The sequence below is a fragment of the Anguilla rostrata genome, chromosome 16, assembly GCF_018555375.3.
Source record: "Anguilla rostrata isolate EN2019 chromosome 16, ASM1855537v3, whole genome shotgun sequence".
NCBI lineage: Eukaryota > Metazoa > Chordata > Actinopteri > Anguilliformes > Anguillidae > Anguilla > Anguilla rostrata.
In genome coordinates, this window is record NC_057948.1 from 16,683,927 (window position 1) to 16,698,497 (window position 14,571).

A 14,571-nucleotide genomic window follows, 5' to 3' on the forward strand; every position below is an offset into this window, starting at 1 on the left:
CTCGATGAGCCTGACGTATCAGGTCCTTTCAGTGTCTTTCCTTTTTTTGAGTTTCACAAGGCCTGACATTCAGCAGTGTAGGTCTTCTGCAGCCCAATCAACTCTCTGACTAAAGGCTCATGAACAGATGTTGCGCTTCTGAAACTTTCAAAGCCAACTCAAGCCACAAATTATCGTCTCATGAGCAATTCAGTTATCTGCATGGATACTAGTTTTAGAAAATAAAAACCTGAATGGTGTAATTTAAAAAGTGTAATGTCAGGGCTTGAGAATGGAGAGAGAGTTTTTTTAACAAACAGCACAGCCAGAATGTGCATTGGGTACTGGGAAGTCACATGGCACTGCAAAGCACTGTGGGTTCTTATGGCACATCCACAAGAACAATTATACACAATCACTGCTTTCTCATTAAACAGCAGTTACATCATGACATTTATGCTGATACGCTCCTGACATACACACACATAGCTAGTTTGTCTTCAGGATCGTTGTTAGGCTCTCTATTTTCTACACACGGGTAGGGTAATAACAGTTGTTATATCCTGTGCTGTCCATATGTATTTTTGCTGATTTGGCTCTGTACTCCAGCACATATGAAGTACATGAACTAATGATGCAACAACACACAACTGGCCAAAAAACAGTAGGAAACCAATTGTGCATTTACTTTTTGCTCCCTAACATGTGGGAACTATGTATAAAAAGGGCTGTAATTCCAACACAGATTACCCAATATGGATGTAAATGCTCTCATGATTAAGCTCATATTCATTGTTTCATTTCAAACCCAATGTGCTGGAGTACAGAGCCGAAACACAAAATAGTGTACTTACGCACTGCACTGTATTTGTTATTTTTCAGTCTTTCGCTTTTTCTCCATGTGCCACTTGTTCTGTAGCCATGCCCTTGGTCTTAACTGATGTTATGATACACGCTATATTTACTTAGCCCTGACAGCCTGGTAATTTAAGTCACTCTGGAGAACAGTCTGTCAAATAAATAAGCGACAAAAAGCAATGATTTGTGAAACTCACCCTTTGATCGAGTATGTGATGCAAACTTCCCCTAATTGACCCTGCTTTACGTAGGATTTCGGGGAGTACCAGGAGAGCTACTATTCTGTCCAAACCACCGAAGGGGAGCAGATCTCCCAGCTCATTGCGGGGTACATCGACATAATCCTGAAGAAGGTGAGAGGGACAGTTCTGTGGAGGGCTGGAGTGCCCGTGTCCTGGTCGGTGCGTAGGGAGGAGAGGGAAAGTGTGATTGAATGATAAAATGTAGTAACTCTCAGAAGAGTGTTTCTGATTGTTTGGCTCGGCCATGCAGTAAATGATTCTGTTTATAATTACAACATCAGAAATGAGTGAAGTCATCAAAATGCAATGAGAGCAATTTCCATTGTCTTGTGCTTAAGTGTCTTGGTGCATCTCTGGCTCTCTCTCTCTCTCTCTTTCTCTCTCTCTCTCTTTTGCCTCTCTCACTGTCTCTTCTTATTTGTCTATCTCTCACACAAACGCTCACTCTCCACACACACACTTTGTGTCTGTCTATTTTTTTCTGACTATCTATTTATCTATCTGTGTGTCGGTCTGTCTATCTATCTATCTATCTATCTAAATCATTCTCTCTCTTTCTCTCTCTCTCTCTTTTTTCTGCAGAAGCAAAGCAAGGATCGTTTTGGCTTAGAGGGCGATGAAGAATCTACAATGCTGGAAGAATCAGTCTCGCCCAAAAAGTACGGGGTGTTTGTATTGTATGCTAATGTTCATCATAGGGTGCAGAGCAGTAGGCAATGCAGACAGTGTAAATGGGTATTTGCATTACAGTCTAATATTCTCTCTAATGTCTCTGTGGAGACAGTGCCTTCTGTCACAAATTGGAACTGGCACAATTGAGAGCAAGTGCATGTACAGTAAATATGCATCTGAGGACTGGTTTTGCATATCATAATACTTGTGTGTGTGTGTGTGTGTGTGTGTGCTCGTCTGCACTTGGAGGGTAGGGAATGTGGAAATAGCGAAGGCACATCTCGAGAAGAAAAAAAAGAGGACATCCTTAACTCGATTGGTGTTTTTTCTTTTTTCACCCTTCTCTACTTGCAGCAATCATGATATAATGAAAACGGTTTGTGTGCAGGGTGAAACCATTCTCTTCATATTGGTTCTCCCGAGCAAAATGTAATTTTTTCCATCTCTGCTAAAATATGCAGCTCGAGGACAGAAACAGAGACATTATTACATCTTGAAAAATATCCAGATCATTAAAAATCTTATGATCTAAGAAACACCCCCCCCCCACCCACCCCCTATCCGTCCCCCCACCCTCCCTTTTTCTTCTGCTTCAGTGGTCATTACCTCTCATTGAATCAAATAGGAGCCAGACCATAATACTACAGGACTGCATTCCATCCCAGTAGTGCATAGCAACAAGTTGCTAGTTGGTATATATAAACCCTCTGATAAATATTGAGTATCACAGCTGTGCTGTTTATGCAGTAATTATCTCTTTGTCTTTGCTCAAAGACAGGAGACAGAAGCGAAAGCGCTGCCTCGTGTTTGGCAGCTTTAATTATCAATCGGATGCTGAAAAGGCTCTTGTTTTGGACTCTCCTGAAGTGGCGCGCTCATTGCCTGCTGTAATTTCGAGGGCAGCGGAGCGGCGGACACGGAATAGGAAGGAGGCGCCGCGACACGATTTCACAGCGGCCTGTAATCAAACAATCATCACAACAATGCAATCATCAGAAAATAAAACGGCTCCGTGCCGAGAACGGGTTGTTTAGTCCGTCGAGGCACACCGTTTTTCCGTCTGTCTGGAGTTCGTTAAGTGCTGTGTGAAGCCTGGTTTTGAACGGAGAAGAAGGGTCTGCTTCAAGTACGTGGCAAGCTAACCCATGAATTACCTTAATTTATTTTCACAACTGTGTGGGGAAAAAAAAAATTTGTGATATTAGTGTGATATTCACCCCACTAATTTCCACTTGTGTTCCTTGTTCTGCTATCATAAATCATCTGAAATACATTCTGCACCCCACTGTAAAATCTCATGACTCTATTAATCCCTTATAAAATCACACCACTCTACTAATCCCTTATAAAATCATACCACTCTACTAATCCCTTATAAAATCATACCACTCTACAAATCCCTTATAAAATCACACCACTCCATTAATCCCTTATAATATCAAATGACTCTATTAATCCCTTATAATATCACACCACTCTATTAATCCCTTATAATATCACATATATCCCTGTTTCTGTGAATATTATCCCCAGTTGTGTGATTATCACCCGTGGCTGTGCTAGTACCACCCCTGGCTGAGTTATTATTGCCCCAGGGTGTGTGATTATTGCCTCAGGGTGTGTGGTTACCGTCTGTCTGTGTGCAGGGCACGTATGTATTTCTCTCCTCCTTTTTCCGGCAGGTCCACCATCTTGCAGCAGCAGTTTAACCGGGTGGGGCGGGTGGAGCACGGCTCGGTGGCGCTGCCCGCCGTCATGCGCTCGGGTTCGGTCGGCCCCGAGTCCTTCAACACGGGCACCATGCCCACCGCCCAGCAGCAGGTCACCACGGGCCAGATGCACAGAGGACACATGGCACCGCTGGTGAGCGAGTCTCCTCGCCCCCCTCACCCCCACAGCAGGACGTCCTGGCAGCAGAGACAGCACTGCCCCCCCCCCCCTTGTGACTCAAACTGTAGGGCCTTTAAAGGACTTTTATATCTGAAATAACACCCCATGGTTGAATCATGTGCTGGTTTATTTTCAACTGCTTACTGAGCTTGACACTGCAGAAAAACCTGTATTCATTTCAAGGCCCAGTCTGATACACATGTTTAATGATAATTGTTATGGTAAAGCATGGGTTTTGGCTTTTCACAGGGGCCATTTCAGATAGAAGCCCTTCGTCATTAGCACCATTAGTAACACGGTGCTTACCTCTCAAAATGGCTTCCTGTCAGGCTGGTGCCAAGCTGTTGTGTTTGTAACGTACCTGTCGGCTGTGCATTGCTCTTTCTTCGGGAGGTTTTTCATTCCGGAATGACTGTCTCTGAGACGCTGTGCCCTTGGGATGAACCTCTTTCTCTGCTCCCCGTCCCTCCCCGTCTCTCCCTGTCTCCCTACATCACCCCTCCCCTTCCTCCCATTCTTATTCTCCCTGTCTCTCCCCCCCTCCTTTGCGCTCTCTCGCTCTCTCAGAGTTCAGCTCAGCAGGCTCTGATGGGCACCATTAACACCAGCATGCAGGCCGTCCAGCAAGCACAGACCGACCTGGGGGAGCTGGACACCCTCCCCCCTCTGGGACAGGACAGGGTGAGCGCGCCTCCCTCCCAGCAGGCCTGCACCCCCCCCCGGGCTTGTGTAGTCTGATATCTAACCTTCCTCCATCCATCCTGGAGTCCATATGCAGCTTTTATTGTGGTCTTCATTTACGTTCATGTTTTCATTATGTTCAAGTTCCTGGATGGACTGAATGTATATGTGGTAAGAACAGGTAAGGCATGTTCTTCAAAGATATCTTTTTTATCTGTAAAAAACTGACAGACCCTGTTTAAGATCATTGATCATGTCTGAGCACAAATATAACCAATCCATGTTTTAATTCATTTAAGTTTTGTGCGTGAGAATATATATTGTATATTTATATATCTATGTATGTAGGTGTTTGCATGCATGCTGTATATAGTGATATAACGGTGTGAGTTTAGCAGGTTTCCGTTGGTGTGGGAGCATCGGTTGTAAGCGCAGCAGCAGGCCGTAGAGCAGGCATAATGAAACAGTAGATGGGCTCTGGGGTTGAAGTGCTTAAGTCACGGCTATTCAATCCCCGCTGCGGAAGTGTGACTCATCGCGTTTGGGCCTCCCCCCTCTCCGACAGGCGTCCCGGGTCTGGGTCCAGAACAAAGTTGACGAGTCCAAGCACGAAATCCACTCCCAGGTGGATGCCATCACCGCCGGCACGGCGTCCGTCGTCAACCTCACCGCAGGTGGGCGTTTCCCGCGGCGACGGGGGAGTGGCCCGGCGCCGCGGTTAGACGGTGAAGATGATACAAACTGACGTTTTCCGCGGACGGAACTCAGATATGAGTCATTGTGTGCACCTACATAATTTGGGCCTGCCATTTGCTTCTGGAATCATTGTGTTGTGGAAAGAAAGAACAACATTGAGGAAAAAGAACAAACAAGCTACTTTGGTCCCTTTAATTACTACGAATGGTTTAGGCTGCAGATAACGTGTCTGGTGAGGTTTTAAGTAGGTCTGGTTTCTCCTTTTAGATAGTTGAAAGCTCCTACTTTGTCATAACCCTTGTTTCCGTTAACGAATATTCAACTTTTTGTTCTGGAGCAGAACTGGTGTGTTTTCTAGTTAAGTTTCACTTGGGTGATGCCGTACAGGACACAGCAGCCAGAAGCGAATAGCCTCAGCCATCTGCTGTACAGCACAGTCAGCTTCACAGCCGCCCTGTTATTGTCGAGCTGAAACCGCGCTCCTTTTTTATCGAACCGTTATTGTCCTGGTTTAGCCCCTGAGTCACTCTCTTTGTGGAGACGTAGCGAGAAGCAGATTTAGGCTGTTCGCCTCCAGGTAACTAAGCACGCTCAAGGCCACAAACCGAGCGGAAATGCAAATGGAGGCTCTGGGGAGAAACGAGTCTCTTTTCCGTGAGCAATAGCCCCATCCGGCAGTCTGACACCTCGTAGGACATTACATTAACTCAATTATTATTATTATTATTATTATTATTATTATTATTATTCAGAATTTTAAAATTTATTTTTCATCCTCCTGATGGATTTTGCTTGCATACATAGAGTGTTAAATGGTGAATAAGGCTGACTGATACTGTATAATTGTATAATTTTGTTTTTCTGGGTGCTCTCTGGCCCTCCAGGGGACCCCACAGACACTGACTACACGGCAGTGGGCTGCGCCATCTCCACCATCTCCTCCAACCTGACGGAGATGTCCAAGGGCGTCAAGCTGCTGGCGGCCCTGGTGGAGGACGAGGCGGGCAGCGGGCAGGACCTCATGAGGGCGGCCAGGACCCTGGCGGGGGCCGTGTCCGACCTGCTGAAGGCCGTGGAGCCGGCGTCCGGCGAGGTGAGAGGCGCCCCCCCCCCCCCACCCCTCGCTGCCCTGACAACCCCTCAACCCCCCTGCCGGTCGAGGGACTGCGCGTACCCTTGCCAAGAAGAATGTCCTGCGGTTTCTGCAGGCTCGGTCTCTCGATGTGGGGGGTCGATGGCGTGACCGGATTCCCACTTACATGCTTGCTTCGATTAGCTAACGAAGCGGCAAAGAGCGGGGCGCGCGTCGGTTCTGCAGTGGAATTAAGGATGGCTGCCGGCATCTGACAACATCTTTCTTTTTCAAGAAAATCTAGTTTTCCTCCATCTTAATTAGCCAGCCCTTTTTATAAAACAAGTGTTGCAGCATTGCACTTATCCCAGGAATGTGGGGATTATTCAGTGAATACATTGCTTGCGGTTTCTGAAAGGGGGTGTCACACTGTGGGTGTATGTTCTACCACAGAACCACAAAGTTATGGACTGCACAGTCAACTGATAAGATGTAAACCTGAAAGTAGAATGTGCAGTCAGCCCTCATCTAGGTCCTTATTAACAATGATGCAGAAATAGGAGCAGTACAGAAAAGAGTCACAATTTCTACTGACACAAACCGGAAACTTGACAAAGTAGGTCTTAATGCTATTACTAAAGAGTACAGTGTAGGAAGGCCATCATATATATGTATCGTATGATATTAAGAACTGAGAACTAAATCAATCAAAAGAGCTTACAAATGAGGCCAAAGGTTGGTAAAAAATCCATTGAGCAAAAAAATGTTTGCTCAGTGGATTCATTCAGTAGTTTGAAAAATGTTCTAATAATTTATGTCCTGCTAAAGTGATAGTTCTGGCCTGTGGTTAAGTGGTGATAAGACCAAAGTGAATAGTGTTGTGACTTATCACCAGTGAAGCTACAGTGATTGTGCAGTGTCCCTCCCCTGTGGTTGTTGAGTAAATGCAGTGCTATTGCTCTGTAGCCTCGACAGACGGTGTTGACTGCAGCAGGCAGCATCGGCCAGGCCAGCGGCGACCTCCTCAGGCAAATCGGGGAGAGCGAGACGGACGAACGCTTTCAGGTGCGAGCCTCTCTTCTGCTCCATCGGCATGACGTCAGCACTGTTGGAACCTGGTCTTTGATTTCATCCGTTTATTCCTCTATGAAATGCTCAATGCTTACGTTTGAATTTCTCAGGACGTCCTGATGACCCTGGCCAAAGCGGTGGCCAACGCCGCCGCCATGCTGGTGCTGAAGGCCAAGAACGTGGCGCAGGTGGCAGAGGACGCGGCGCTGCAGAACAGGGTGATCTCAGCTGCTACCCAGTGCGCCCTCTCCACCTCCCAGCTGGTGGCCTGTGCCAAGGTACCGTTCCACCCGCCTGGCACAACTCTCTGGGGCGCTGCTCTGTGGCACAGCTAGAGGGCGCTGTGAGGTCATGAGAAGTTAGCAGTAATACACATTGTGTCCACTCATTGGTCTTGTTTCGTGATGCATTTTGGGATATATTACACCTGAAGGCACAGAGGCCCATTTATAATCAGTTAGTCTAATATAAATCTAATAGACAACTATTGTAACAAAAGGTATGACTAGACATATATCCTATCTTTGCTCAGTTATACCAAGAAAGGCAGTATGGCATACGGTAGAAGTGACAGTATGATGTATGTGCCCTGAGGGATATGACTTGGAAGATGTTTCCTGGTGCATTGTGGGATTTGGTGTTCCTGCAGGTGGTGAGTCCCACCATCAGCTCCCCGGTGTGCCAGGAGCAGCTGGTGGAGGCGGGGAAGCTGGTGGACCGCTCGGTGGAGGGCTGCGTGAAGGCCTGCCACTTGGCCACCGAGGAGGCGGAGCTTCTGCGGCAGGTGGGCGCGGCCGCCAGCGTGGTGAGCCAGGCGCTCAGCGACCTCCTCCAGCACGTCCGCCACTACGCCAGTCGAGGGGAGCCCATCGGCCGCTACGACCAGGCCACCGACACCATCATGACCGTCACCGAGAGCATCTTCTGCTCTATGGGGGATGCTGGTGAGTGGCGGGAGAGGGGAGGGGAGATTTGGCGGCGTAGGCGCAACAGCGGACCTCGTGCGGCACTGCTGCCTTTCTTACACCGCTGACCAAGCTCTGGCCGAGTCTGACCCCACTTTGATTGATGTGCATCATTGTCTCCATGGTGACAGCTGAGGTGGAGTGAGGATGTAAACTGTGTTAACTCTCATGTTGTGGCACCCCTGATAGTTAACTGCACAGTGTTTAAGAGATAAAATCTTGAATTAAAAAATGAAAAAGTTAAATAATCAAAAAGTATAACCAGGAGACGTACAAAAGATTTTATAAAGGATTTTTCCAATATAGCAAATACAGTAGATTTTAGATTGGCAAAGGATTATAATGTCTCGTTTCTTTTACATTTCTTCTAAATTTCTTTTATTATAGGCCAAGTCAAACATAGCTACAGTGTATGTAAATGAATATCTATAAAACTGCTCATGTGCTGGACAACTTCACAACCTCTATGAACCTTCCAAACTCAGTTCATAGAAAGCTGTGTAAGAATTAACCAACGCTCACGCCAGCGCATGGAATGGAGCATCTTTGAAATGAGGACATTTAGATGCAAAGACAGTTTGACACTATTTCACTTAGGTTGTGATAAAAAAACTATTTTTGCCATAATATGTCAGATCACAATAATTACCCAATAAATGTATGCTGTTCATAATTTTATTATCAGACTGATAATATTGAAAAACCCCTAGGAGCGAGTTTTATTTTATTTTCTCATATTGAGAAAGCTAGCTCAATGTGTGCGACATCTTGTTTTCATCTCCCCATTCAAATTAAGCGCTTTCTTTTTGAATTTCGTAATGGTAGCAATGGATGTGTAAATATTATGATCAATAAATGAGGCAAATGTCAGACACCGGAAGATGATCAAAGAAACATTTTTTCTGCATAAAAATGCAGAATCCTGTGTTACTGTATGCGACCACTAAACATATTATTGCCTGCAACGTGATGCCATAAATAATAGTCCCATTTTCTTTTGTTTTGGTATTAATTGCTGTAAAGGTAGTCTGTTCGTAGTTCTGCCAGTCTTTGTGTACAAGAAAAATGACAAGTTTTATACAATTCTACGTAGAGCTAATGTAAGCATGTATGGTAATTTAAGCTGCAGGGTAATTTTTCAAGAAGGCAGAAATAAATAAGCTAAATTCCGGATTTCACGGACTGCTCTGTGAAACTTTCACATGGAGGAAAGAGGCTGAGGAAATATAATCAAGGGAACCTGATTAACCATCCGGAGATACATCAGCTCTGCCTGTCAATCCTGCCGCATCCTTAAACACTGACTAAAGGAGAAAGCTTACCTACCTGTTCACAGAAGAGACTGAACTGCATAACAGATGTGTCTATGCAGTAACCACAGTAGAATTTTCATAAATTACACTGTAGCAATAACAGGATGATAGCAATAACATAAAAGTGGAATTTATTGCATTGCATGAGCGGTAAATTTCTTTCCTTTTTTTCTTTTTGGGAAAAGCCTTTTATTTATACTTGTCATTTTTGCTACATTTAGAATGCCCAAACATATCTGTAGACCTGTCACGTCACTACAGTGCCCTGTATTAAATTGGGCAGGTGTGCCACTGCTCGACTGTAGCTCCGAGGACTGTAGTTCTCCTCGCTGTGCAGCCCGGAGGCTAAGCTGCGTGGCTGTCGCTGACCGCAGGTGCCCGGTCAGCCAGGGGAGGCGCTGTTGCGCGCTGAGATGGCCAAAACCCTCCTGACCGAAACCCTCCCTCCCTGGGAGACGCAGGGTTCCGAGCCGCACCCGCCGCCGGTGCAGTCGGGGTTCTAGTTCGTAAACACAGGGCCCATCGATTCGCAGACTGCTGCTTTTGCAGGGCGTACCACCCAGGAACCAAAATCCATTTCCATTGTACGTTTCGGCTTATTGAATTATTTGATTTAGTGCCGCCTCTATCAAATTCAATGAACCCCTGCGCGCTCCGTAGCTGGGGGGCTGTCTCAGAGCACGCCTCCCCCTTCGCGAGCACCTCGCCTCCCCGCAGACCCATCCAATAGCAGATATCTGAGCTTTAGCTACAGACACAATTTGGAGCGCGGACGTGCGGCCGCGCCGGGCCGAACCGCGCACTCGATTGATGCTGATTCCAGTTTGCGGGACGTCTGCTTTCTTTGCCTGGAAGTTCAGCGGCTGTCACAGGCCCCGGCCCGTTCCACCCTTTCACATTTCACAGCGTGCTTGAGATCCCGGAGCTGGAAGCTCTGCTTTTACTGCTTTTTAATTACGAACGAGTCGTTGATTCGTTAATGATTCAACTTCTAAATTGCAAAGATAATGTCACAAAGTGAGCACGATATGTGTGCTATTAACTATGTGTTTATTTGGCTGACATTATTCTCCTGTTTTGTTTGAAAATATGCAATATGTTAAGTTAACTGGAATTTTCTTTTTGTTTTTCCGTGGGTTTCCTGGCAATATATTGCTTGAACAGGTGCATCTTCTGGCTTGTATTTTGCCAACTAATCCTTAAATGGATTTTTAAAAGATTATATAACAGAAGGACATACATATTCCAAAAATGTTTTTCACATCAGGTTTAAGCTTTTTCTCAGGAATATCTACCCTGACCATGTGTTTGTTCTGTTTACTGACACTATAGTCAGGGAATGGACATTTACCCAAAACTTACATTAGAAAAACAAGCTTTATGTTGTGCATCCTGCTAAATCACTCTCAGGCAACAATCTGGATAAAATTCAGACCATACCAGTGCCAAATGTGGCACTGCAGAATGGTCTAAGGTACTGTCACCCAGAGGTATTTTTGGTTAGTTGCAAGTTTTTATTACTGTAAGTGACCTACTGATATTTAATTTCGGAAAGTGCTGAAAGCCAGAAGGTCTTTGTTGTGATCCTGCTTTGAGTCAGAAGAGTTAAGCCTGGCTGTCGACAGAGGAAAGGTAGCGAAAATGTCACCTGAAACCTCTACAAGAGCAGGGAAATCTGCTCCTCATCAAGACCGGCCCTCCTTTGACTCTGAAAGAAATCATCTGGCATGAAGCTTTAGCTAAAGCATTTAGAAAGCAGGAACCTATCACTGTGTAAACTGAACAAATGCGTTGTTTTAAGGAGCATTGACGAGTCTTCTTGATTTTCATGTGAATTCCTTTGTAGTTTCCAAAGCGTACAGAAGGTAGATAGAAAAAAGGAGTGCATTTCCTTAGATGAGCCCGGCGGTGAATCCGCTCTGCGCTGCGTGTAGGTGTTTCATGTTTTTTATTGAAGAATGTGGGCGCTCTCCCAGCTCAAAAATGCCTGCTGCCGGGAAGGAATACGGGGTATTTTTTTCATCGGCCCTTTTGATTTGGACTGAGAGCCAGAATAGATTGCAGAAAGGTTGATTCTCTGTTCAAACCTTGGGGGGGTTGGAGGGTGTGGGGGGGGAGAGGCGAGGAGGGAGGGTGTGCTGGCCAACTGTCTCCCAGAACAGAGGAATGCTGTAAGGAGGTATGACTCCAGCTGTTTATGAAATGTCCAGCATCCACTGTTAATGGAGAGCTCCTGTAATGAACTGATGGCCTGTAGTTCATTAGCTGCTTTAATGTTGTTAAGGTGAGAGAGACCGGGGAGCTGGCATCTCCCAGCTTCGCTAGCACATGCGCGTCGTGATCATATACGTCTCTCTCCCGTGCAGGTGAGATGGTCCGCCAGGCCAGGGTTCTGGCCCAGGCCACCTCCGACCTGGTGAACGCCATGAGGTCGGACGCCGAGGCGGAGATCGACGTGGACAACTCCAAGAAGCTGCTCGCCGCCGCCAAACTGCTGGCCGACGCCACCGCCAGGATGGTGGAGGCCGCGAAGGTACAGAGGCCAGATTAATTTCGGGTGTTGTTGTAACGAGCGTAATGGACCTGCTCAACTGCGGTTGTATCCGGGACTTCTGCTCATAGCAAGTAGCTTAAAGTCCAGGTGCTTCATATATCTAACACTAACACGACCAATCTATATTGTGCCTGTCCAAAAAAATTTATTTGGTTGGACTCATATCTCCTTCTTTCCCTCAGAAGTACAGGCAGGGCAGGGAAGGTTTGGAGGTTATCTCCCAAATTCTAAGGAAGAGTTTTTAATCTCCCTGCAGGTGCTGTAGTGTCAAATTTCCATAGTTTTTGTGTAAAGTGTCTTTGCCCTGGTCTTGTCCCGTGTTTGAAGGACAAGGCCAGGGCAGATCTATATCATAGAGCATGTGTTGCGCTGGCTGCGTTTATGATCACCTGAGTGTTTAGATTGATGCTGAGCACATGTGACCACTGTGGACCATACATGACCACTTTTGACTGCACACAGCTGCTATTGCCCACATGTAACTGCTGTCCAGGGCTGTCTTAGGTTCGTGCTACTTGTATTTGAATGCCTCTGTGACCATCGCCAGTGTCTATTTCATTTGAATTTCACTGACCGTTGACAGAAAAATGCTTTTTTCTGAAGAACATACAGAAATCATTTGAGATGGGGCTTTGAAATAGGTTTGACTTAATATCAGGCAGTGACACAGATATATGAATGTATATATGCGTATATGTCTGTGTGTGTTTCTCTGTGTCAGACAAAATAGCAGTGTAATAATTTTAGAAGTTCCCATTTAATTAAATTGTAGTCCGATTCATTTAGAAAGAATGCATTATGTTTATCGGTTGCCTTGTGGGTCAAGACGTATGGACATCATTCAGTTGGAGTGAAAATTGAAAGTCTTTGATTTAAAGCTTAGAGCTTTCCGATTCCTCTCTTGGAGAGAGGAATATGCCTCCTCTTCCTGCACTTATTGGTGGTGTCTTATTAGAGCAACAGAAAGTGCTTCTAAATCTTCTCTCTGCACGGCACACAAATAAAATAATGAGGGAATTATTCATTCGAAATATCCAGGCAAATGAAACGATAGCCGATAGCTTGTTAGATGCTTTTGATCTGTGACATATTAATCATGCTATCGCTGCCTTCATCAAGGAGAAGTGGGAATCCTGCCCTGGTGGTTACCTTGGCAACTGTCAAAAAAAAAGCAGACTGCACTCCATGCCTGTAAGTGTAAAGCACATTGCTTTGTGGTGCGTTCGGCGTGATGCTAAAGGAGGGTTTATTGTCTGCATATGACAGCTAATCCCCGCAGTGCAATAAGAGGAAACATTGTCGTTTTCAAGTATGAAGGGAGATCTGGCTGGAGCCTGTAATTTCTGCATGTGGGAAGTTTCCAGTCAATGGCTGCTTGAGAAGGCGCAGAACGCTAATGAACCAAGTAAGCCATAACATGGCTTTAATTTCTTTCTAGCTGTCTTGAGTGCCGTTTCATCGTATGGAACTGCACACTGCCATTACTGCCCAACTCTTCTTATGTTCATTTTGAGCCAATTTCGCTTTTCCTTTTTTCCTCCCAAACCCACTCTCCCAATACAGGAGAGCCTATTAGATGAGCAGGCGTCTGTGTTTCTCGTACACAATTTGCAAATGGCTGCTTCAACACAGTACCAGGCTCTGTCACTCAAGTGATTTTCGGATATGAAATTGTGAAATTAGAGGCCTTCGAATTACCTGCCAGAACCGCTAGGACGGAAGAAAAGTTTTTCATGAAGCAACTTTAATGTGAGGAACTCTTTTAAATATTGAACCTAAACAGCCCAAAGAGTTGCTGTAGCTCCTGAATAAGGAGGCTGCTTTAGTGGAGAAACAAGTAATTTGGTATTTTAATGTATGCGAATGTGAGGCATGCCCGGATATTAAATGCTCTAATTAACATTTGTCAGTTTATATACATCACCTGAAAGCATTGGTGGTATTAGATTCATGCAGAATGTTTTTTTGGTTTCTCTCTTTAGTTGATAAGATCGGGGCTGTTTTGCCAGTTAGTTACACAGCTGCCAGTTAATTAAGTGAATGGGATGGGGCTTAGCCTCAATGAATGCCAGCTAAAACAGAAACAATGGGCAGGGGAGTCTGCTGATGCCATTGGCCCGGGCGGATTTGTCAAGGCGTGGGGACTGGCAGAGGGCTCGGGGCGACTCCCGCTGAGATGTAATTGCGGCTTTCGGAAGGGAAGAGAGGAGAGCGCTGTGTGCAACAGGCAGAGGTTAAAGAGCGGCGGAAGAGGTTTCTCAATACGAGGAGCGTAGATACACGGGAAACGGGACAAAAGGGAAGGGGAAAACGTGGGTGTGGCACCATAAACGTTCAGGTCGCGCAGGATGCCGCTCGTGCTCTGCGACGCCCCCTGTCGGCGTGTCCGCCTTCTGCTGTTGACGCGTGTTTCCGTCCGCCAAGGGCGCCGCGGCCTACCCGGAGAACGAGGACCAGCAGCAGAGGCTGCGGGAGGCGGCCGAGGGGCTGCGCGTGGCCACCAACGCCGCCGCCCAGAACGCCATCAAGAAGCAAGCTGGATGACGCTCACCTGCCTGACTGACCTGAAGGCTGCTGA

The 14,571-nt window shown here is 46.1% G+C and overlaps 1 protein-coding gene across 1 annotated transcript in view; it reads left to right on the forward strand.

The window, feature by feature from the left end:
* LOC135242735 (talin-2-like) overlaps positions 1-14,571 on the forward strand; it is a 127,130-nt gene that overhangs the window by 71,397 nt on the left and 41,162 nt on the right. The window contains 11 exon segments of the mRNA XM_064313963.1: positions 1,089-1,190; positions 1,662-1,738; positions 3,434-3,614; positions 4,209-4,322; positions 4,888-4,996; positions 5,903-6,111; positions 7,057-7,155; positions 7,272-7,439; positions 7,811-8,105; positions 11,806-11,972; positions 14,418-14,546. Coding sequence (XP_064170033.1) covers positions 1,089-1,190; positions 1,662-1,738; positions 3,434-3,614; positions 4,209-4,322; positions 4,888-4,996; positions 5,903-6,111; positions 7,057-7,155; positions 7,272-7,439; positions 7,811-8,105; positions 11,806-11,972; positions 14,418-14,546 — 1,650 coding nt within the window.